The sequence below is a fragment of the Leopardus geoffroyi genome, chromosome B1 (genome assembly GCF_018350155.1).
Source record: "Leopardus geoffroyi isolate Oge1 chromosome B1, O.geoffroyi_Oge1_pat1.0, whole genome shotgun sequence".
Classification (NCBI taxonomy): Eukaryota; Metazoa; Chordata; class Mammalia; order Carnivora; family Felidae; genus Leopardus; species Leopardus geoffroyi.
Window position 1 is genome coordinate 191,763,876 of NC_059327.1, and position 26,191 is coordinate 191,790,066.

Genomic DNA, 26,191 nt, shown 5'->3' on the forward strand with positions numbered 1-26,191 from the left:
ACACTTGCACATTAGTGCTTCCTCCACTGTTGTGCTTCACATGCCACCACTAGATAAATAAGATCTAACCAGTCTCTGGATGATGGGACACATGGCTCAGTCATTCCCATTACCCCAGCAAACACGGAGCCAAACTCCAGACCAGAGTGAGGCCACTCGGGATCAGGCAGCTTCCCACATTAGCAATCCCAGCCAAGATCAGAAAAACCTCTCCAGATCAGAACTTGCAATCTGACCTGTAGACTTTTGAACAAAAACACATGGTTGCTCTTTTAAGCGCTAAGTTATGGATTGGTTTGTTACACAGAAATTAATAAATTATATGATATACGTAGGAAATAGCAGTACAAAAACATATTTCCAAAGAACATTAACATTTTCATATCATGTATCTGTTGTTATATGAAAATTCCTTTGTGAGTAACTAGATTTTTAGTGTGGGATGTGACCCTTACTTTATCCTTGGCATTATAGATATCCTAAACATTTGTCAAATCAATAAAAAAAAAATCAGGCACCAATTAAGTGCCTGGAACAGCACTAGATGCTGAGAACACAAGGGTGAATCAGCTAGACTACTAAGGACTCTGTGTTTATTGAGCTTACCCTGAAGTCAAGTTCTTGGACTATTACAATATACTCTCTGATACTTGCCATGGAAAATTCTTTGTTCTCCTAAGTCAAGCTGACTTCCAAAAATTGCTCCATTTATGCATTTCATTATATATGGCCATGATCTTTCCCTTCTCCCAGAAATTCTTCAGCAATGATATTCAGTTCATTGATATTTCTATTCTCATTCTTTGGGGAAACATGGTAGCATTGTACTTTCCCATATGCAGTAGGCTGCAAAATGGCCACAAATTATTTCTTTCCCCTATCTATACCCCTTTGGAATGTGTCTTCCAGATATTTTTTAAAGACAAACTGAGGGTTGATGGGGGGTGGGAGGGAGGAGAGGGTGGGTGATGGGTATTGAGGAGGGCACCTTTTGGGATGAGCACTGGGTGTTGTATGGAAACCAATTTGACAATAAATTTCATATAATTTAAAAAAAATAAATAAAGACATAGAATCTATTTTACCATCCTGATGCTTGGCTTGGCTATCTGATTTGCTTTAGCCATTGGAACTAGAGCAAATGGGACTCAAGCTGAAACTTAAAAAGTATTTGTGTATTGGGGCTTGCTCTCTTGCTGCTCTTAGAATACTGTAACTGCCACCATGTGAACAAGCCAGGGCTAGCCTCTTGATGATGAGGGACACCTGGCCAGATTGCTCTGTTGTCCTAGCCGATAGTCAGCTCACCCTCAGAAACAGAGCTGCCTTGCTGACAGGCAGATAATCACAAATACCCAAGTAAGCGCAGCCCAGGCCAGGAGAAGTGTCTGGCTGAGGCTAATACAAATTTCCATTCCATACAATCATGAGCTAAATGAATAGTTGATGTTTTAAGCTATTAAGTTTTGGAGTGGTTTGTTATGCCCTTAAAGCTATCTGATATATCTCTCCTTTGAAGTTAGGCATGACCACATGATTTACTTCATCCAGGGAACTATGTCACTTCTGGCAGAAGCTTTTAAAAGCTGGATTGTGATTCAGCATCTTATTTTTCTTGTCATAGGGTGCTTCCAAATGGTAGGGCTTCATAAACTTGGGTCCCTTTATGGACATGGAACAGTTCTCCCCATTCTCCCTGATACTTTTCAGAGAACATATAGTTTAAGAAATAAATCTTTGTTGTAATGAGCACTGGGTATTATATGTAAGTGATGAATCACTAAATCCTACACCTGAAACCAATTTTACCATACATGTTACCTAACTAGAATTTAAATAAAACTTGAAATAAAAGAAATGGATCTCTGTATTAAACCTCTGAGATTTTGGGTTACTGTTACTAAACCATAACCTAGTCCATTCTGACTAATGTAGAAATTGGTACCCAGGAGGTATAGTTATGACAGAAAACCTAAAATATGTAGCTGTGATTTAGAAACTCAGTGGGTGGTGGCAAGGAAACTATTGTTAGTAGCTGGAAAGTTGGCAATCCATGCTAGCTGTGGTAAAATATTTGCTAAAACTATTCATGTGTGTCTCCCATTCTTCCCCTTTCTAAATAGGAATGTTTACCATGGTTATTCTGTCACTATTCCAGCAGTTTGTTGAGTACGTGTGTGTGTGTGCGTGTGTGTGTGTGTGTGTGTATAAACAGGGAGGATAGATTATCTTTCACAAAAGAAGTTTTATCCTGTTTTAATAAGGGACTACCAAGATTCACCCAGAGATGTTGAACTTTGAGATTAATGTCTTTACTGAATGAAAATGTTAGAATTGTCTCATGTGTGATAGGAGTGAATGTATTCTGTATCATAAGTTGAGTGAACTATAGGTTGATGACTAGAAGAATGGATTGCGGTGATCATTGGTGCAGTTTACCTGTAAATTTGGGTTATCTACCTTCTGAGGAAAAAGAATTACACTTCCCTGCTCCTTTGAAGATAGTACGCTCATATGGTTTGTTTTTGTCAATGAAATGGGAGTAGAATTGACTTGTATAACTTTCAGGAAGAACCAGTTTGCCATGCATATTCTTTCTGCATATCGTGAAAGTGGGGACATTCTAGAGATTGGAGCCTCCTTAAGTCATCTGGTTGCTTGGTGAGAACCATCTGCAGTCCTCCCTCTCTCCCATCCCTCACCACCCCGCAGCCCCCCATGAACAGTCAGATAAGCAGGAAATACCATTTTTTGCTGTTTTAGATTTTTTGTTACTGCACCATAACCTAGCCCATCCTAACTAATGTAGATTACTGTAAAAGTGATCAGGAAACCTACAAAGGTTGATCATCTGGGCAATTGTAATATGAGTGGAATCTGTAACTGAATCATCCATTGATCATTCCAAAAGCATCTTCACAAGTGATTTCACTTGCTCCTCCAACTATGACCATTCTGGGAAGGGTGACTGTGAAATTCAAATTTCATCCTTTTTTCTTTGTGAAAATGTAAAACTACATCTTCATTATTGAGAGGTAATGAACAATGAAACACTTTTTCATAGGAAGAAAAAAAAAAAAAAAAAAAGGAAGCAAGCAAGCAATCCAGAAAACCAATAAGGATAAGCCACAAAACAGGGAGGGTGGAACTGAACTCGGAATGCATAGGAGTTTCCAAGAAGAATAAAACGTATTGTCCACAGACTTGGGCATACATTTCCAGTAATACACAGTACTTCTCAGCAAACTTTGGGTGTCTTAGCTTTGGCTTGACCCCTGCACATATACAGAACTTCATGCACACTCTGGTGCAAAAGTAAAAAATGTCATTGGAGTTTATATTTAATCAAAAGTTTTCTCTCTCTCTCTGAAGAAGAAATATTTTCTCTAGCACAGCGTAGAATTTATTCCATAACATTTGTAAAATGCTAAATCCCGTGCCATGCACTGTACTAGAGTCAGAGAAGTGAGAGATGTCAAGGTACAGCCGTCTCAGTGGGTCGCTGTCCTACGGGAGTTTACATTTTGCGGAACATAACAGTTTCCCCTTTCGGAGTTTTCACCTAGCCACACCCAATCCCCCCCGTAAATAATTTTCTATGAAAAGCCTCTTTTTTCCTAATCCTTGTAAATACTCTCGCTCTCGGAGATCTCTTTGCCCTGGAACTGAAGTCACTTTGGCATCTCCCTCTGGATGTTTGGCAGTTATTTCTGATGCGGCCGAATGGCCAGCTTGCTCTATTCCTGCATCTATTCCTGCTCTATTCCTGTCATCCCGGTGGCAGGATGACAGTGACCCCCAAAAGTTTCCAAGACTTAAAGCACAAAGCGCAGACAACTCGGGCGGTTTCCACCGCTCTTCTATCCGGGAGCCCAGAGAATGTAAGGCGGCTGGGTCAGACCAGGCGACGCTGGCAGCAAAATCCTGATGGCAAGTTGGAGGCTAAACCCACAAGTCGCACAGCGCAAAGAAGTCAGAGGCCAGTCTGCAAGCTCAAGTGTGAGACAACTAGTGAGTGTCCATCCCTGCTGGACTACAACGACCGGCAGGCATCGCGTCGCGGCGGCAAGCTCCGCTTCGGGACCCCGGCGCAACGGAGCCTGGGAAGTGAAGTCTCCAGGCGGCCTGAGTCGCGTCGCGAAGTCAGAAGGGAGGCGTTGCTAGTCCGCTCCATTAGCACGCTGGTTTCTGGCCGGGCTCCGAGGCTCTCGCTCCCGCTCAGGATTTTCGCGGGCGGTGGGAGCAGTATGGCTTGCTTGAGTAAACTCCGGCGGGAGGAGGGAGATGGGAGTGGATGGGGAGGCGGGGTCAGCGGAAGCGGCAGGTTGCTTCCTTCTCCTCACGCTCCCTCCCCGCCTCTCCCTGAGGGAGTGGTGGGAGGGGGAGGGAAGGGCAGAGGGAAGGTAGTGACACGTGTCAATCAACCCCCCCTCCGGGGGGTGCGCGCTCCGGGGCTCGCGCCGAGGGCTCGCGCCCCTGCCTCGTGCCTGCGCCGCTCGTATGTAAATGAGGGCGCGTGACGCGGGACGCAGATGGACAAGGGAAGAGAGAGAATGGCCGCTGCCGCCGCCGCTGCTGCCGCCGCCGCCGCCGCTCAGTGCCGGAGCCCTCGGTGCGCGGCGGAGAGGAGAGGATTCCGGCGGGAACTCGACTCTTGGCGCCACCGCCTCATGCACTGTGTAGGTAAGAGAGACACGGGCCGGGGCCCCGGCTCCGCGCGGCGACGGCTGCAGCAGCCCGAGGAGTTTGTGGCTGAGGGGGTTAGTTCAGTCTCTCGTTCGGGTCAGTTCAATGGGGGAGCGCGATGGGAGCGGCGGCGGCGCGGCGGCCCCGGCGCTTGCCTTTTGTCTGGGGGCTCTCGCCCTGCGCGGTTCGCGCTCCTTCCCTTCTCAGCTCTTGGGCTCCTCAGGAACTGTTAGTTCGGACCCGCTCGCCGAGCCCCCGAGGAAACCTCTGGCTCGCGCTCTCCCCGCAACTCCGCGGTGCCCCCTCGCCGCCCGCCGTCCACCCTGTCGGGGGGAGGCAGCGGCCCGGTGGGTCGGCGCCGGGGCGGAGGGGAGCCTGCGGGCAGGGCCGGCGGGAGGAAGGCGGGCTGGTCCGCGCCCCCGCCGGGCGCACACACACCCCCTTCTCGCCGCCGGGGGCCGGGCGGGTAGACGCGGCCGAGTTCCCGGTGACTAGGACCGGGGCGACCCCCGGGCGCTCGCGGGGCGGGGGTCGCGGGTGGGCCGGCTGGGGGCGAGGGGCGGCGGGGGCGTCGCCCGAGGGGCGGGGGCACCCAACTCTGCCCTCTCGCGCTCGGCGGCGGCCGCGGCGGCGGCGGCGCTGTGTGTACCCCTTTAAGAAGGAGCTGCTCGAGCGCTGACGGTTGGGATTTGAAGTTCTTCCCCCTCTTTGGAAGTCTGGACGGATGGGGGGTGTTGCCATGGCGACGGCACCCTTCTCCCCCCGCCCCCCTTTCCTCCTCGCGGACGCCGGGACGACTCTGGTCCTCTTGTACTGTCATGTGATGGACCCTTCCCTGCATGTACACGCACGTCGCCCTCCCCACCTCCCATCCCCGTTCTCTTGTAATTCGGTCTTCCCTTTTGGTGGGGTGGGAATCGTTTTGCTACAAACTTCTGGGCTTGGGGCTGTCATTCTGCGGGTTGCTCGGGGTGGCAGGAGGTGGTGGGAACTCCCCACCGTGCCGCCGTCGCTTTTTTGTCTGAGTGAGACGTATGCGAGGAGCTGTTATCCAGCAGGTTGGTTTAGTGGGCACAGAAGGGGCAAGGAGGGTTATGGGATGGGGTGTGTTATGCCTGTTTGTTTTGGAAGGCGGTTGCGGATAGGAGAGTAGGGGAAGAGGTAGAAAGGAGCGTTGCATTGTCTTAAGAAGTGGATGGATAGCGGCAGCAGCTTGCTCCACTGGCGATTAAATCTTAGCATTTGGAGTTGAGGAGTAACCTTAGTGCCTTAAGAAAACAACTCTCTTACCTTCTTTCCATCTGTTCTTGCGCCACCTCGCGCCCCTTTTCCCCCACCCCTCTCAGATTTGTTTGGTTAGCCTGAAGATCTTTCTCGTTTTTCACTAGTGAAAAGGAGATAGTGGTAGGATAAACTAATACAGCCTCAGCTCAGAAATGTGCACTGCAGAAAACGGTGGAAATAGGGAAATGACAAGAAAGAAGATTGCTCTGACTAGGAGCATTTAAGTTCACTTTAGGCAACTTAATGTTTAACCCTTATAAAATATATTTTGGTTTTATTTAAGGAAACATTCTGGGAAATAGCTTTCTTTAGTCGAGTATTTATGAATGATTTAGTTCTTAAAAAAAAGTAAAAAAAAAAAAAACCCTCACGGTATTATTCTTTTATAAAAGTGTTAAGCTGACTGTTGCTAGTGCTTCCTAAATACAAAATGGATCCGTTTTCACAATTGCTTATCTAAAGATCTGTTCCACTGACAACCTGTGTAGAAATTGTTGAGTTCGGTTAGAATCAGGCAGAATGACAGCATTGAAACCCTGGCTCACGATATAATTGTGTTAAGTTTTGCCGCGGCACACAGTAATTCGGAGGTGTCTTAGGTCAGTTTTTGTTTTAGAATTCTTTGGGTTTTTTCCCGTATCTTCTTACTTAGATCCATGAAAAATGGCTCTATATCACAGAAATATGTGTATTTTGAAAAGTTGTCAAATTTTAATTAAACACGATGTTGGCTTTGATGGAAAAGGGGGTTTAGAATATCTTTCTGCTTTACCTACTTAGATACTCAAGTAGGATTGGAAGACATTGAAAATTGAGTGGATGTGGTATGTCTTACATGCAATCTCTATATTACATTTTTAATGTAATGTGTATAACTGTACTGTATTTGAAAGGAAATTTTTTCCTGCTCTAATTATATTTGAGAAATGTTTCCCATAGTCCCAGTCAGGAGACCTAGCAAAATCCATCTCATACTTTTTGTCATTGGTATTTTGAAATAAACAGTAAAACTCCTTTAAACAGGATATACACTTGTTGATTGGGGTTTTTTTTCCCCCAGTATCCTATATGTGAAGCACCTATTCATAGTGTGAATTGGGATTAAGTGTAGTTTGTGTAATTATTTTAAATTGCCTCTTGCTATTAATGTGCTTACTTTCAATACTATGTAAACATATTTACAAAAAAGCCATATTCTTTTTCCTTTGCATGTGTGTGAATATTTATATGTATGTATTTTTGCATTGAATATATTCAGTGCTCTTATTGCTTGAAATAATTTTTATAAAACATTACACTTTCTACCTTTGAAAAGAAAATGAAATGACCCAAAAGTCTTTTTTTTTTTTTTTTAATGTTTATTTGTTTTTGAGAGAGAGAGAGAGAGAGTACGAGCAGAGAGAGGGAGACACAGAATCTGAAGCAGGCTCCAGGCTCTGAGCTGTCAACACAGAGCTGATTGTCGGGCTTGAACTGGTGAACAGCGAGATCATAACTTGAGCCGAAGTTGGATGCTCAACTGACTGAGCCACCCACGCGTCGCCCCGCCCCCTCCCGCCCCCACTACCAAAAGTCTTATTTTGAAATGAGACATAGGAATTGTAAGCAGTAATTTAGGGTCATATAACAAATTAATATTGAGCCAGTAGTGAAATTTTAAATCTCAGTTCTTAGCCTAGGTTTTTAAAGTAACCTGATTTTTTTTTTATAACTCATCTATTTATTCTAATTTCATGGAGGAAAAAGATCATTTTAGTTGTCATGACTGCTGGTAGTTAGCTAAGATGTTTAACCCTTGATAAGGAAAGTGATGTTTGCCTTTCTCTATTTGTGGAACTCATGTCTTTAGGTTAGATTTCTGACTACTCTATACTTTATTCCTGGTTTTTCTTTATAATTTAATTGAAAAGTTGTTCTACAAATTCTGTGTCCTAATCAGTAGCTCTATTTACAATTTATAATTCGATTATTTTTCTATCATCATCCTATACTATAATTTTGAGTATGCTCAGCTAACAAATGTTTGAGTGCTTACTGGATTTAATAAATAGTATCCTAGTACTCATTATGACTATGACTATGACTCATTAAGTGATAACAGACAAAGTCCTGGATTTTATGGAATATATAATACAGTTAGTATCTGATAAGTCATAAAATTTAAAACAAAGTAAAGTTGAGGATAAAGGAAATGCATTAGCATATTTTTAAGCATTACCAGAACTTGTATAGTCCATTAGGATAGTCAGTCTGGGAGACAGGCCAAGTATTTGTTTTTCTATTTTTTCTTAACTTTTAATTTGGATAAAATTTCAAATTTACAAGAAAAGTTGGAAGAATAGTACAAGGAACTCCTGTATACCTTTACCCACATTCACCAGTTGTATTACATTTTGCTTACATTTTGCTGCATTTGCTTTATCATTATTGCCTTATATCTATTTATCTATGTATATTTTTTCTGAATCATTTGAGGATAATTTGGTGACATCATACCTCTCTACCCCTAAATTCTTCAGTGTATATTTCCTAAAACCAAGGACATTATCTTACCTAATCACAGTGTATTATTAAAACCAGGGCATTTAAAAATGATATAATACTATTATCTATTTCATAATTCATGCTCAATTTTTATCTTTTATCTATTAGTCCCCTTCCTCCCCCCACCCCACATCATGTATCCTGTGATCTCTTTAGTCCTATCTCTTTAGTCTCTCTTAACGTGGAACACTTCCTCAGCCTTTCTTGTATTTCTTGACCTTGACATTTTTTAAAAGTACAGAATGGTTATTTTGTACAATGTCCCTCAATTTGAATTTGTCTGTTGTTTTCTCATGACTAGATTGGTTATACATTTTTGGCAGGAATACCTCTAAAGAGATATTCTCTCTTTATCAGTACATCATATCTTGAGGTTCGTGATGTTGGTTTGTCCCAATGTGGTGATACTAGGTTTGAAAATTTGGTTAAGGTGGTGTTCTCCATATTTCTCCCTGAAAGTTACTATTTATCCTTTTGTAATTGATATGTAATTGATGGGAAAATGTTTTGAGGAACAGAATATCTACATAGTCAAACCCATATTTCACTCACAAGTTTTAACATCCTTTCATGATTTTCTATCTTCACCATTCCTTCTATAATTAGTAGTTGGTATTCTGTCATAAAGCCATCTTTCCCATCTCCTCTCCACTATTTATTTATCCAGTTATTTCTATTTGTATGAACTCCTGGATTATTTTTTTTTTTTTATTTTTTTTTTTAGAGAGAGCACACCTATGAGCTGGGGAGAGAGAGGGAGAGAGGGGGAGAGACAGAGAGAAAGGGAGGGAGGGAGAGGGAGGGAGAGAGCAAGAGAGAGAATCTTAAGCAGGCTCCACGCTCAATGTGGAGCCTGATGCAGGGCTTGATCCCAAGATCCTGGAATCGTGACCTGAGCCAAAATCAAGAGTTGGATGTTCAACCGACAGGCACCCCTGAAGTCATGGATTCTTACTTTATTTAATGGTTACATCCATTGCTGTCATTATTTTGATTCCCAGATTGTCTCAGGTTTGGCCTTTGGGTGACTCATCAAGCTGGTTCCAGTGTTTTTTACAAATCACACCTCTCTACAACCCCTCTCACCCTTATCTCTCAAATGATTTTTTTTTTAAAGTTCATTTATTTTATGAGAGAGAGAGAGAGTGTGCGCGAGCACCTGAGCAGGGGAAGGGAAGAGAGAGAATCCCGAGCAGGCTCCATGCTGTCAGCGTAGAGCCCAATGTGGGGCTCGATCTCATGCACCTTGAGATCACGACCTGAGCTGAAACCAAGAGTCGGATGCTTAACCAACTGAGCCACCCAGGCACCCCTCAAATGATTTTTTGAGCACTTCCTGCCAAAATAAGATATTCCAGGTTAATCTTGTACTTAACCTGTCCCAGCCCTTAAATCAGCCATTTCTCCAAGGAGCATCTCCATTCTTTTTAGTGTAGAATAGATTTAGATACCAAAATCTGAACACTAGGTTTCAGCGCTGTTTTTAAACCCTATTTTTCTGATACAAAAGCTAATACTCAATGTAACTGATTTGCCTAAGGTTGCTACATCAAACCAAAATGGCAAAGACTTGATTAGAATCATTCTATAAACTCCAGTTTCTTCCCTACATACCGGCGTTATGCAGTAGAAATATAATGGGAGCCAAATATTTAATTTAAAATTTCTGGTAGCCACATTTGAAAAGCACATTTTCTAGGCCAGTATGTTCAAAATATTTTAACATTAATCCATACAAAAATTATTAATGAGTTAGTTTCAATTCTTTTTTAATATTTAATTTTTGAAATCAGGTATTTAAAACTTTTTTTTAATGTTTATTTATTTTGAGAGAGAGAGAGTGAGAGCACAAGCAGGGGAGGAGCAGAGAGAGAGGGGGACACAGAATCCGAAGCAGGCTGTAGGCTTTGAGCTGTCAGCACAGAGCCCAACGTGGGGCTCAAACCCAGGAACCATGAGATCATGACCTCAGCTGAGGTCAGACGCTTAACTGACTGAGCCACCCAGGTGCCCCTGAAATCAGATATTTTATACATCTAACACATCTTAATTTGAACTAGCCACATTTCAGGTGCTTATTAGCCACATGTGGCAAATGGCTACCTCATTGCACAACATAGTTCTGTGGTGTAGTAGCTCCAGCCAACTCCTGATACCATGGTACCACTTACTTCAGAGTGTTGATAATAACCACACCTATAGCTTAATTTATCTTCCCCCAAATCTTTTATTTGTATAGACTAATACAGCAAATAAGTAAGCTCTGGAGCTAGACTACCTTTGAAACCTAGTGTTACCACTTACAAGTTGCCTAATCTCTCTGTACTTTAGTTTCTTATCTGTAAATTGGAGATAATAAAGTGGCTTGAGAATTATGTTGATATATGCTAATATGTGTCTGTCATATAAAAAACATTCCATAAATTTTAGGTGTTATTATTAGTGATTTATACAAGTTATTAGCAGCTTTGAGCTTTATGCTTTTGCCAGTAGATTCTGTCTGGTGGGAATGCTGATATACAATAAAAGGATCATGAGGCATGTTAGTGGAAAAGATAGTGAGGGCTTGCATTATATGTATTAAGGTTAGTTTAGAGCCACAGAGTCAGGGTTTTAGAATCACTTAGTATATCACTTAGTATAATCCTGTCTTTTTATATATGGAGTGACTAAAAAGACATTTGATGCCTTCCTACACTCTAAGGAATCTTTTGGCTTTGTAGTAACTGAATACAAGAAATTAGTTTAAATTCATTAAAAAAAAAATCTGTATCCTACTAGATCATACTAGATCATCTTGCAGCTACTCTTTGTTGGTACCTACTCTGTATTTTATGCTTCCTTAAAGCTTTGCACTCTGCAAGTGTTTGTAGAGTGCAACTTTCTTCCAAACTACCTGTGCCATTTATAATAGCAGTATCAGTGTCAGAGGATAGTCTCTTCCTCTATTTTTAACCTGTGAAGAAGTTATGGGAGCGACTCATAGAGCTGTGACACTTAAAAGATAGGGCAGTCCAGGTAAATAAAATTTTAGATAATCAACTTGACATTTCTTTCTGGCTACTTCTTGCCTTCTGATCTTTTGTCTCCCCACAAACTTCTTCGTCATCTTTTCATTACTGCCATGTAAATTCCAAAAGGGTAGATTTACTTAGAAATCTTAATTTGATGAAGACTGGTATGGATGGGTCAGCCACCCAAAAACCTTGGCACTTGGCTGTAGCCAATTTTTTACCCATTTAAAAAGGTGTAAATTATGGCACTAATAATGTTCACCAGGAAAATGGAATCTGTGTTGATAATGAGTAGTTGGGTGTTTAATACATGTATCCAGCATGTCTTTAAAATAGGCAGGTCTGGGGCACCTGGGTGGCTCAGTCTGTTAAGCGTCTCACTTTGGCTCAGGTTGTATCTTGCAGTTTGTGGGTTCAAGCCCTGTGTCAGGCTCTGTGCTAACAGCTCAGAGCCTGGAGCCTGCTTCAGATTCTGTGTCTCCCTCTCTCTCTGCCCCTCTCCCACTCCCTCTCTCTCTCTCTCTCAAAAATAAACATTAAAATAATGTTTTAAATAGGCACGTCAATGGATTTTACATGTAAAATTTGAAATCCCTTATACTCCTGGATTATTTTATACTTGGGAGGGTAAAGTTCTGCCATCCTTAGAAACAAGTAGTGTGCGAATTTTGTATTTTTGCAAATGTTAGAGGCTACAGGTTGGTTTCTTCATGTCCATACTACTTCCCGTGACTGGCTATATATGTGTATCCCTCAAGGCTTGGCTGTGCACCTTGAGAAGTTGTTACTAAGTATTTCCCCCATGCTCCCCTGACTTGTCTGACTTTCAGCCCTGGTGTTTAACTCTACAACAGTGCAGTCTTGAGAGGAGAAAGCAACAAAGGCATGTAGATTTTGGGGCATGCAATTTTTTCTCCCTTATTAGTAAATCTAGTCTTTCATTTATTTTACATTTTGTGTGTGGACTTCCTATCTTTTTCTTTTTTGATAGTATTCCTTCTTCTTGGTGTGTATATATATGGCCAGCATTCATGGGTGATAACAGTTGGTTAGAGCACTAAATTCGTAGGTTCAAAATTTTGGGGACCCATTTAACTTTATTAGAGTCCATACTTAGGGCTGAATCTATCATTAAGCAATTCTTTCAAAAGTTTTTATTCACCACAGAAGGTAAGAGAATGTGAAACTTAATGAAGGATCACTTTTCTCTATCTCCTCTCATTTTATACAGTTTTCTCATAATTGACAAGAAACCTAACCTCACTTACATTCACTTCTTGTTTTTCTTTTTTATTTTATTTGTTGCCAAGTTATTATTACTTTGTTTGCACTGTCTCATAGATTCAGTTTTTATCGTGAAGTAAGCCCTTTGGGGAGATTCAGATAAGATTTTGGTTTATATCAATATCTGTATTGCTGGTTTTATTGTGTTTCAGTCTATATTAAATCATTATTTGAAATAACTGCTTTGGTTTATAGTTTACAAAGCAGTAATATCTCCCATTTGTCTTTCTTCATCAAGTAAATACTAATAACCATATTCAGGAAGTACATCATAACTTACTAGACTGCTTCTTCCTTATTTGTATGTCTGGCTTCTTCTTTAGACAGCCTATACATTTTCATCTGCTTTTACTTCTTTTTTGTATACATTGCCCCAAATTCTTGAGTATCTTTTTAGTTGTATGTTCTACCCTGCATCCTCAGTAACTTGTAATTGTAACCTAGAGTCTTTTCTAAAGTATTTACTGAAAAACAAGTTTTCATTAATTCATTCAGATTGGCCAATTCATTTCTTTTTTTTTTTCTTTTTTAAATATTCATTTATTTATTTTGAGAGGGAGACATAGAGAGTGAGCAGGGGAGGGGCAGAGAGAGAGAGGGAGGCAGAGAATCCCAAGCAGGCTCCATGCTGGCAGCCCAGAACCCGTCATGGGGCTTGAACTCATGAACTGTGAGGTCATGACCTGAGCCGAAATCAAGAGTCCGACACTCAAACAGTGGAGCCACCCAGGTGCCCTGGCCAATTTGTTTCTGATGGGTATGTGCAAGGTTTGTATGTAGGAAGTAACTTGTCCAGTAGTCTTCATATTTAAGTAGTAAATCATTTAGGGACAAGGGACTGAGTCCTAACAAATGGTAGAAAGGACTAAGAATTGAAGGAATATGGTTTTTTTTTTCCTTAGCCTTAATCATTATAGCCTTTGGCACAAGTCATTTTTCTGTAAACTAAGATAATATCTGTCCTTACATGTTCACTATTTTTTTGTTTTGGGGAAAGGTGCTGTAATACTTATACAGTAGTTTTTTTTCTGTGCTGAAGATATAAATTAAGGAATTATCAGCATAAAGATGGTATTTAGGGGTGCCTGGGTGGCTCAGTCAGTTAAACATCCAACTGTTGATTTCAGCTCAGGTCATGATCTTAAGGTTCATGGGATTGAACCCTGCCTTGGGCTCTGTGCTGACAGCGTGGAGCCTGCTTGGGATTCTCTCTCCCTCTATCCCTCTGCCCTTCCCCCACTCATTCTCTCTTCCTCTCCCTCCTCAAAATAAATAAATAAACATTTAAAAAGAGGACGATATTTACATCCATGGAAATGGATGAGATTACCTAGGGGTAAGGGATAATTAGAGAGTAGAGTACTCTATACCATGTCTTAGGAAATCTTAACATTCCCTGGGCAGATGAAGAGGAGCCCCAAGGTAAGGCCACTGAACTTTTACACTGAAAAGTAAGACAACAGGGTATAAGTAGGAAAACCAGGAAAGAGTAGTATCACCAAATCTAAGAGGAGATTGTTACATGTTGTTGAGATGTTAAGTATCTTGAAATAGGGAAGTATACATTGTTTTTGGCAACATGGAGGTTCTAAATGACATTATTAGTAAATTGCAGCAGTATGGTGGGGAGGGAAGCCACATTGTAATAGGTTAGAAAATAAGAGATGTATATAAAGGATTATTAGACTACTCATTTGAGAAGCTACATTGTGAGGAAAAAGATAAATGGGGCAGTAATTGGAAGACCCTGGGGTCTAGGGATGTTTGTTTCTTAAATAGGAGATACCATTATGGTGGGGACTGCTTTTTTGAATCAGTAATATCAATGATTAGTTTGTATGTTATTTAATTAATCTCAGACTTGATAGCAACAATATGTTGAGACAGATAAATAGGATGGGCTTGGTTTGAGTCACTGAATGTGATCTCTAAACGTATCTCTTTTTTTTTTTTTTTTTTTTTTAATTTTTTTTTTTTCAACGTTTATTTATTTTGGGGACAGAGAGAGACAGAGCATGAACGGGGGAGGGGCAGAGAGAGAGGGAGACACAGAATCGGAAACAGGCTCCAGGCTCTGAGCCATCAGCCCAGAGCCGGACGCGGGGCTCGAACTCACGGACCGCGAGATCGTGACCTGGCTGAAGTCGGACGCTTAACTGACTGCGCCACCCAGGCGCCCCTAAACGTATCTCTTTTTTTTTCCTTCAAAAATTTTTTTCCTAATTAAGTTCATCACTAAGATATGTGTGGAATTAATGTTATACAATTTAAAGAAATGATTTTTTTCCAATTAATTTACTGTTGTCAGTTAATCCTCACAGATCTTGGTCCTACTGTGTGGCAGTTGATGGGGGGGGGAGTGTTTAATTCTATGTTTCTTCCTTATTGGGTTCTTAACTGGAAATAGACTTAGGACTCAAAGATCAAAATGTTAGCTTTTTAGGTAATTAGGTTGTATTGGGGTTCCTGGGTGGCTCAGTCGGTTAAGCGTCTGATTCTTGATTTTAGCTCAGGTCACGATCTCAACAGTTTCGTGAGTTTGGCTCCGTGTTTGGCTCTGAGCTGACCGCTGACCAAGTGGAGCCTGCTTGGGATTCTCTCTCTCTCTCTCTCTCTCTCTCTCTCTCTCTCTCTCTCTCTCTCCCTCTGCCCCTCTCCCTGCTCGTGCTCTCATGGTCTCTCTCAAAATAAATAAATAAATTTAAATGGTGAGGTTGTATGGACAAATCAGACTTCTTTACTCCCTGTCCTCCTGAATTGAACTTACCAACAATCAAAGACAGAGCAGTTAGAACTGTAGACCTCTTCTAAAATACTGGGAAGTTCTGTGCTTGTAGAACTTGGTGAGTTTATCATATGATTTGCTTATTGGTAAGGTGTGACCATCTAGGCAGAGTAAGAGGGAAGCTTGGCCATGCATGAAAAGTGACCTTTAAGACAACAATTCATCCCACTAGGAACAACTATCAGGATGCTGCCAATATTAGTCATTCTTCTTTCCTTTGGGAGGACTCAATAAGGGGTAGAGAAAAGGGCAGAAGCTTCTTTCAAAATACTTCCCCTAAGAATGAAAATTGTTGGGAGAGGTGGGGACTGTGGGTGTGTAAAAAGCTTAGTGTATAAGAAATAGGGCTTAGACTTTGCTTTTATTAAAGCACTCACAGTTGTCAGGGATGTTAAGTATCAGAGTTGGTATAATATAATGGAAAGACAGAAGAGGGAGCAATTAATTTTGATTTGAAGGATCTGAAATGATGAAACTTCAAAAGATTGAGTGAAAGCAAGAGTTGGCATACTTTTTTTATTCCCTACACTGTACTTTTCAGCTCCTGATTTATTTATTTTATAACTAGAAGTTTATACTTTTTTTTTTAATGTTTATTTTTGAGAGAGAGAAAGAGAGAGAGCAAGTGTGCGTACCAGCAGGGGAGGGGCAGAGAGAGAGGAGGACACAGAATCTGAAGCAGGCTCCAGGCTCTGAGCTGTCTACACAGAGCCTGACACGGGGCTCAAACTCGCAAACTGTGAGATCATGACCTGAACGGAAGTCGGATGCTTAACCAAAGTTGGATGCTTAACCGACTGAGCCACCCAGGTGCCCCTGGAAGTTTATACTTCTTAATCTCCTTTGCCTGTTGGGCCCATCCTTGCACCCACTTTCCCTCTGGCAATCACCAGTTCTCTGTATTTAACATTCTAGGGTTTTTTTGTTTATTTGTTTTTAGATTCCTCATATAAGTGAAATATTTGGTACTTGCTTTCTCTGATTTATTTCACTTAGCATAATACCCTCTAGTCACATCAGTACTGTCACAAATGGCAAGATCTCATTCTTGTTTTATGGCTGACTTACGTCTCTGTCTATCTATCACATCTTCATCCATCCATCAATGGACACTTGGGTTGGCTGTTGTAAATAATGCTGCAGTAAACATAGGGGTGCGTATATCTTTTTGAATTAGTGTTTTTGTTTTCAGTGGCTAAATACCCAGTAGTGGATCATATGGTGTTTCTATTTTCACTTTTTTGAGGAACCTCCATACTGTGTTTCCTAAAGTGGCTGCACCACTTTACATTCCTGCCAGAAGTGAAGAAGCATTCCCTTTACTCCACATACTCTTCAGCACTGGTTATTTCTTGTCTTTTTGATACTAGCCATTCTGACTGGTGTGGGGTGATATCTCATTGTAGATTTGATTTGCATTCCTCTAGTGATTAGTGAGTGATGTTGAGCATCTTTTCATGTGTCTGTTGACCATCTGTAGGTCTTCTTTGGAAAAATGTTTATTCAGGTAATCTCATTTAAATTGGATTTGTGTGTGTGTGTGTGTGTGTGTGTGTGTGTGTGTGTGTGTGTGTGTTGAGTTGTATATGTTCCTTATATATTTTGGATATTAACCCCTTACCAGATATATCATTTGCAGATTATCTTCTCTGCAGATATCATTCAGTAGGTTGCCCTTTTGTTTTGTTGATGAGGTTTCCTGTGTTGTGTAAAAGTTTTTATGTAAAGGGCTGGATAGTAAATATTTTAGGCTTTGTGGGTTATATGGTCTCTGTTGCAGCTACTCAGCTTTACTGTTACAGTGCAAAAGCAATATATAAATAAATGAGCATGGCTGTATTCCAATAAATTGTTAACAAAATTCCAAAATTGTTTACAAAAATAGCTGGATTTGGCCTATAGACCATAGTTCTCTTATCCCTAAGTTAAATAATCTAGCAGGAGAGTAGGGTGGACGGAACAGGCAGAGGGATAGTAAAAGCAAAAGGTATAGAAGTCTAAATAATGATATATTCTGAGAATATTCAGCACTCTAGGGTCATTGGAATATAGACTGGGAGTAGGGAGTGGGACTAGAAGTATAAATTATGGCCTCTATAAGGAGGAAATTATGAGTCTTGAAGTTTTTCTTTTTTTAATGGCTAATAAGCATGATCAGATAAGTTGGCTTATGTTCATTTTGAACATCTGCTGTTGGTTCAGGTTTAAGGGTTTTTTTTGTTTGTAATAGTTTTAAGAAGCTCAAATTGAAGCAGCCCTTTTAAGTCAAAACTGGGAAATGAGCAATCTCCACTTCAATATATTAATTAAGATGTTGGATTGCTGAAGTACTTGCAAATGGCACCCTTCTTTTCTGTCTGGGTTCTGAACAACTTGAAAAATGAAACAAGGAAAAAGATAGGAGCCAGAATATCACTTCTGTTGCTGATTAGATCAGGTTAGAGGAACAGCTTGGGAGAATCACGTGGTCTGGCATAGGCCAACTTAGCCACCCTGTTCTAGGCATACTAGGGAAGCAGAACAAAATATGAGCTCTCTGCAGGTATGTTTTCCCAATAGCTGACTCCCAAGGGGAAAAGGAGCAGAACTGAGCTCTGTCTACTCAATTATTCTTTGCAAAATCACCAATTAGATCAGGCAGTTCACTTCCCTAGGGGTGAAGAGAGGCTGATATTATGCTTGTGAAGCATCCTTCCTCACAGAAACAAGGAGCAAGGAAAAGGTGTTATTCCTCCAATAATCCAAGCTACTTTTTGCAGTTATATCTGGAGGTAAGTTTACTGGAAATGATACAGCTAGTATTATACTGAAAACAAGTCAAACTTACATATTTTGGATGTTTAAAAAAATATTTCATTCTAATGTTTGAAACTACCATGTTTCTTCTTCTTTTTTTTTTTTTTTTTTTTTTTTTTTAGCGTATTTATTTTGAGGGAGTGCGCATGCAGGGTGAAAGGGCAAGGGAGAGAGAGAGAATCCTAAGCAGGCTCCACACTTAGCGCAGAGCCTGATGCTGGGCTCAATTCAGGAACCATGAGGTCATGACCTGAGCCAAAATCAAGAGTCAGATGCCTAACCAACTGAGCCACCCAGGTGCCCCACAACCATATTTTCTAAACTCTCACTCTTTTTAATGAACTAGATTTTCTATAGACCTGTGTAAGATACTTAAGTAAAATGTATGTTTGGTGAGAAAAGAAAGACAAGACTAACTTCTTTATCAAGTGACTTTTTAAATTTATAAAAAATAGAGAACTGTTTTTTTAAGTGGAAAAAACAGATACTTTGATAAAGAGATGATGCTTTTAATCAGTTCTGACTGTGGATACTTATCCAGTTTATTCACTGTATCTCTTTCTTTAAAATGTTACCAATTTTTCCTTATCCTCTTCCTCTTCCCTTTCTGAACAATTCAGTACTAAAACCATCAGATGGGACCAAGTGAGGGTAAGTGTCTACACTGGATGGTGTATGTGGGAGAAGGAGCCATGTCCTTTTGGAGGAATGGCATGTCAGAGCCTGACGGATGAGGAGGGTCCCCATGTGGGTTGATGGAGTTTTGAGAGGTGAGGAATAATCTGCCTAGAAGGGCATGCTGGTGCAAGGTGTCAGAGTCCAGGCAGGGTATCTATGAAGGATAGTAGACCTGGTATGAGGGAGGGTTGGTTGGTGCTAGTAAGGGGTGTCTAGACCTCAACAGAGTAAGAGGATGATAAGGAGGATAGCTACTGGAAGGTTGGGGGGGAAAGAAAGGAGGGTAGCCTAGTGTGGGTGTATTGAAGCAGATTGGATGAGGAGGGAGTCCGTGCATGGAGGCATCCCAGTGCAAGATATCAAAGCCTGAGGGTGGGGAGAGGAAGGCATCCCAATGGAAGGGTCAACTCAATATAGGTAGGGTATTACAGGAGGAGGAAGGTATTCTTGTAGGACAGATGCCAGGCTTGAGGAATAGGGACCTGAACAAGGTGAGGAAGTTACATACATGGAGAAGGCATGGGGGTGTTGGGGCAGAGAGGGTCAAGGAAAGCGTCCCTGTAGGGAAGGGAAGGCAGCCACAATGGGAGATTGGCTATATACAGGGAGATTGGTCAAAAAAATAAATATTAAAGATAATGGGAACCAGGCCTCTCATTGTCTGAGAAGGGAGTTACAAATATGGAATTGGAGAAAACTAGAATGCTGTCTGTAGTGTTGGACTGGAAATGAGATACTGGTATGAACTCATGATTTTCATAGTGTATAGTATATAGAAGTAAATGTGTGTGTATATATACACATGCCCTATACCATTCACTGAGAAGGGGCCTAAGAGCAGTGACTGTCCAGTAGCTTTGTGCCTAATGTATAATTGTTAATTTCCTGATTTTGATACTTGTATTTGTAAGAGAATACCTCTGTAGGAATTACTTGTTGAAGAATTCAAGGGTCATGGGACCTCCATTTATTCTCCAATAGTTGGAAAATAAAAGTTTTTACCATACTTAAGATTAAAACACTTTCTGTAAATTTAAGATTGTTACAAAGTAACAATAAGTATTTAAAAGCAAAGTTATGGGGGTGCCTGGTGACTCAGTTGGTTAAGTGTCTGACTTCGGCTCAGGTCACGATCTCACGGTTTGTGAGTTCGAGCCCCGCGTCAGGCTCTGCACTGCCAGTTAGCACCTGCTTGGGATTCTTACTTTCTCCTCTCTTTACCCCTTCCCCACTCATGCTTTCTCTCTCTCTGTCTCTCAGAATAAATAAACTTAAAAAAAAAATAAAAGCAATGTTATGAGTCAAATATTACATTCTTTGAATTAATCACTTTCAGCCCTTAAAACCACATAGTTAATAATATGTAAATTGTCTTGCAGGTTTTTCAACACTAAGAATTGCTCTTTGGAATAATGATAGTTAATATCTACTGAGTGCTTATCATGTGTCATACACTATGTGTATATGTTTTAATCACATTTAATTTTCACATGCAAATTAGCACAATTTTTATCTTCATTTTACAGATTAGAAAACTGAAGTTTAGAGAGGCTGACTTTATGAAGGTGGAATTCAGATCCAGGTCTATATTTGCTCTCCTGGTCAAACCTGATTAAAAAATTAACAAGTCTGATCCTTCCTGATCAGGTAGTCATGTCTAAAGGTTTAGTAAAATACTGCAGTTCTCTGCTTCATTTCAGAACCCTGAGTTTCAATGGTAGGGAAAAGAATTCTGGATTTAGACCTCCTCAGCCCTCTGTTCCTGGTGAAGAATAGAAGAGAATAGGGGCTTCGGTTATTTAAAAAAATTTTTTTAATGTTTATTTATTTTTGAGAGAGAGAGAGAAGGAGAGAGATGGAGTGCGAGCAGAGAAGGAGCACAGAGGGAGAGGGAGACATAGAATCCAAAGCAGGCTCCAGGCTCTAAGCTGTCAGCACAGAGCCCAATGCGGGCTCAAACCCACAAACTGTGAGATCACCACCGGAGCCAAAGTCGGGCTCTTAACTGACTGAGCCACCGAGGCGCCTTGGGCTTCTGTTATTTAAAGGCACATATCTCAGTTAAGGGTTCTATGAATGTGGGTTAATCAGAAACAATATACCCAAATTTCTTTCTTGGTCCTTCAGTTGGGAATGGCCAGTGGTAGGAGCATGGAGTTAGTGGGGCAAGGATTTTCCCCAGCACAGATTGTCAGTGTTTTTAATCTGGATATAAAGTTGCTCTCTATCCTAATTCCAAGAATGATGGCTATCACCTTTCTGTCTCTTTTGAACTTTTCCAAAGAACGGCAAATGATCAAATAGATAGCTAGTGACAATTTATTGTTTCATCTTAACTCTCCTTTGCCTGTGCTCCCTTAGACCCATTCAGAATATAGGAATGTAATGCCCTGGTAATTTTTTTTTTTTTTTTTTAACACACCAACATTATGGCATCAGCTTAATCATTACCTATTTTTTCTCCTTTGCCTTATTATTTGACCTTTTAATATTTCCATTATGACATAGGCATCATTTATAAGTGGGGTTGAATATCCCTATGAGTATACATTAGCTTACTTATTTGCTTATTTTACTAAGTTATGTTATTTATCTTCACACTTCTCATCAGTCTGAATCCACAGATCCTTTCATCCTCTGTCACAGAGTGAGTTTTTGCTGGCCCTCTCATTCTTTAGATCATTCTAAAATTGCTCTTTTATTTTATATCAAGAATGATAGGATTTTCAGTGTCAAAGGAAGCTTGGCCATCTGCTATAATCCTCTTGTGCATCTCTTCCTCATAATTTTTTTTCAGTATTTATGGATCAGTCATTGTGCTAGGGGACTCAGATGCATTAGATTGTTTGCATGAAGCACAGTCTTGTAGGGCAGACAAAGTTCTCTTACTATAATAAATGCTATAATAGAAGCATATACAATATTAAAGTTGTGACACAAGGAAGAGAGTGATCAGGTTTCCTTGTATGGGTCCAAGAATGGTCATAGGATGATTGTGGAGTATGAGAAAAGAGAAAGAGAAGCTGAATCATGAACAAACTTCTAAGCAGAATATAATAGTAATTATTGTTATTTTTAATTATTTTTCTTTATTACGTGATTACACTTGAATTCACTTGATTTTCACAACAGTTATATAAAAAGGAACTATTTTTATCATCTCCACTGTACAGATATGGGAGTTAAGTAACTCATCTTAACTTCCATTGGTGGGTTAGTTTCATTTGTGGTTCTGTAAGATTACTCTGCCAGTAGACTACTAGGGGAATATGACAGGTAAATCAACCAGGGAGATGTCAAGATAGCCCAACCAAGTAATTATGAGGATCTGAAATAAGAGTTGTAGTAGAAATGGAGAAGGAAAAATTCAAAAGATATGATGCATTACAGTCAACAGATTTTAGATATTGATGAGCTATGGGCATACAGAAAAAGGAGGAAGAATAGAGAAAATAATTTGCAGGCTTCTTTTGTAAGCCTAATTGGATTGTGAGACATTTATCCAGGATAGGATATAGAACAGCATATTTTTCATATTTCACAGCTCTAAAGCTCCTACATCTGTTGTAGGAATGATGTAGTGCCTGTACATTCTTGTTTTCTTAATATTTGAAGGTCCAGGGATGGTTTTAGAGCTTGATTATTATTGTGTGTGTGGTATTTTGTTTTTTTTTATCTCCAAAATTTGATTCTTTATTATCTGTCAGGAAAATTTAGTGTAGATAAACTGAATGATTTTATATTGTAATCATATGTTAGTGAACAATTTTATAATACATGTAAGTAATTTGGACTGTCTCAAATCAGTTTTCCCTAATTGTATTGAAGTTGCTAGAGTGTAACATGGTTCACTGTAGGTTTTTAGACCCCCATACTTTGACATATAATGATTCCATTTTTATTTAAACAAAATCTCAAACACTACCTTTACCTTCATCTTCTCTATATACTTCCAGTTACCTAACCTACTTCAGTATTTGATTTACTTGGTCTTTCTTCACTTACTTGTATGTCTTTCACATATCCTAAGTGCAACATACCTAAAACTAAACTCTTGATCTCCCTCTTTTTTTTTTTTTTCCCTCAAAAATTATTATAGCATCCCTGAGAGTTGCAACATGGCAGAAACCATGGGAGTACAAAAATTGGCTGCAGGACCAGATTGTGAATATTTCTCTTTTGTTTTGCTTTTAATATTGTCCTAAGGAATTAGCACTTATTCTGATATTTAACTGAGATTCAACTGATACTGTTAGCTTGTTTTTAAGTTTGGAGGGTCATAGGAATGCCAGTTTCCACATTCCATTCAGTGAATTTACTGTTAACAGTTCTCTTGTTTTAGACCAACCCTATGCAAACCATGATTACTCTTTCTTTGGGGGAATCAAAAGTAGCCTTCCCAGAAGAATATTTGAAAACTTGGGCATAATTTATAAAAATCATTATGGAAAAATTTAAATATGTACAAAAGTAGAAGAAAGCATAATGAATATCCATATTCCTGTGACCCAGCTTTAACAATATTACAAATTCTGGCCTAATTTTTAATATTAAAATTTGTTTCAACATAATACTTAATTTTATTTTTTTTAATTTACATCCAAATTAGTTAGCATATAGTGCAACAATGATTTCAGAGTAGATTCCTTAATGCCCTTTACCCATTTAACCCATTCCCCCCTCCCACACCCCCTCCAGTAACCCTCTATTTGTTCTCCATATTTATGAGTCTCTTATGCTTTGTCCCCCTCCTTGTTTTTATATTATTTTTGTTTCCCTTCCCTTATGTTCATCTGTTTTGTCTGTTAAAGTCCTCATATGAGTGAAGTCATATGATATTTATCCTTCTCTGACTGACTAATTTCACTTAGCATGATACCCTCCAGTTTCATCCACGTAGTTGCAAATGGCAAGATTTCGTTCTTTTTGATTGCCGAATAATACTCCATTGTACATATATACCACGTCTTCTTTATCCATTTATCCATCGATGGACATTTGGGCTCTTTCCATACTTTGGCTATTGTTGATAGTGCTGCTATAAACATGGGGGTGCATGTGTCCTTTCGAAACAGCACACCTGTATCCCCTGGATAAATGCCTAGTAGTGCAGTTGCTGGGTCATAGGGTAGTTCTATTTTTAATTTTTTGAGGAACCTCCATACTGTTTTCCAGAGTGGCTGCACCAGCTTGCATTCCCATAATATTAAAATTTTTAATCAGAACAAGGCATTTTATATATTGGTTGTCTGAATTCTGTAATCCTTTTCTTGTTCTAATATGAATAAACCCAGATTACACATTTCCTTGCAAGTAATTATGGATTTATGTAAGAGTTGTGAAAAATATGACATTTATGACATCTTACTGCTTGCCTTTAGGCTTAATATAAACTATTTTGGGTTGATTATGCTTTGGTTATGAGCCAAAAAAATTGAGTTTAGACCCCAGAAGCTTACTCTCTCTCTTATTGTCTTTCTTACCCTTTTTCTCCCTCTCTTCCTCCCATCTTTATGCTCTGTGTTTTGAATAGCTCTAAAGCCATTAAGAAACCATTGCTGCTTATGTCTTGGATCTGACATTTTCTATTCATGAAGCAAACCAAAGAAGATACTGTTTATTAATAGACTCATTGCATATGATGAAGAGCAGTTCATTGTTTTTTAATCTTGTAGAGCCACTGAATTAACAGTGATATAGCTAATGTGTCAAAATCCCTCAGAGCACTCATCTTACTTGGTTGTTGTTGAAATAACAATAGATTATTAAAATGTTTTCACATTAGTGTTATATTTGTCAGCACTCATGATAATTTGGTACTTAGGACTTGAGTGTTTATTAAAAGAGCCACAGCAAATTAATTTATGGCTTAGAAGATTTGAAGTTTATGAGATATAGATGGAGATATATATAGATGTATATAGATATAGATGTCTAGATATATATAGATATTCATCTATGTGTATAATATTTTTTTAGTGATAATAATTGTGATGATTCTAGGAGACTTAAAAAAATAAATGTTTTTGGTTTAATTTTAATGAACAATTTGAACAGAATGTCCTGATGCCGTTTGTAACTTAAAGTTACAATTATATAAAAAGTATTAAATTGATACTTTTGCAGTAAACTGAATTTAGAGTAACTTTTATTCTAAGATGCCAACTAACTTTGTATCATAAAAATTGTGGACCTCCCTGCAGTGTTTGTTGCAGTTTCATTCTTCTTGATACCTTTTTTTTTTTTTTTAAAGCTTCACATCTTCTTTCTGTAGGTAATTTTCCTAAATTCAAATGTGATCATATGACTATAAAAGCTTCATTGGTTTTGTTCCAACCTTAGGATAGTCTAAATTCATAACATGGCTTGGAAAAGCAAACCTACTGACTCTATACTACCTTACCCTTTTTGTCATTCTGCCTTGGGCACTACCAACAATCAAATGCATCAGTAGCACAGTAATAGTAGTGTAGAAATAATACCAGGTAACATTTATTGAACACCTATTAATACTTGTGCCAGGTGTGTGCTTTGTATATGTTAATCTCCCTTAATCCTCATAATAACTTTGAGTACAGGTATTGTAGTTGGTATTTTACAGAAGAGTCATACTGAACCATTTTGAGATTCTCAAGCACTGTGCCTCTGGGTTTTCCATATTTGTTTTCTCCTTGTGGATTACCAATAGCTGTTATTGGTGAACTTTTTTTTTTTAAGTATAGCTACATAGAGAAAAGTATACAGTGACCAAAATGAGCATACTTGTATAACCACCACCAGATCAAGAAATAGAACCCCTCCGCAAGAAGTCCCCTCATATCCTCTCACAATCACTAATCTCTGTCCCCTCTGCAAATGTACATAGTATTCTGACTTCTTAACATTATAGATTATTTTTGCCTGTTTTTGGAAACTCTCTTTGAATGGAATTATATAGCATTTATTCTTTTGTATCTAGTTTCTTTAAACTCAACATTATATCTGTAAGATTCATTCATGCTATTGCCTTTAGGTATAGTTTATTCATTTTCATTGCTCTATAATATTTTGATATGTAAATATGTATAATTTATTCATCTGTTCTCATTTTGAGGGATATTTGGGTTGTTTCTCGTTTACA

General features: G+C 39.6%; 1 protein-coding gene across 13 annotated transcripts in view; it reads left to right on the forward strand.

The window, feature by feature from the left end:
• Nucleotides 1–4,328: 4,328 nt before the first annotated feature.
• The window catches only part of LCORL (ligand dependent nuclear receptor corepressor like), a 164,661-nt gene continuing 142,798 nt past the window's right edge, over nt 4,329–26,191 (forward strand). For 2 of the 13 annotated variants that reach the window (XM_045474424.1, XM_045474423.1), the window contains exon 1: nt 4,329–4,683. In XM_045474424.1, coding sequence (XP_045330380.1) covers nt 4,533–4,683 — 151 coding nt within the window. In that variant the 5' untranslated portion in view covers nt 4,329–4,532. Of the gene's footprint in view, nt 4,684–5,306; nt 5,745–26,191 lie in introns of those variants that run through there. The other 11 variants (XM_045474432.1, XM_045474436.1, XM_045474422.1 and 8 more) reach the window with 9 other exon arrangements.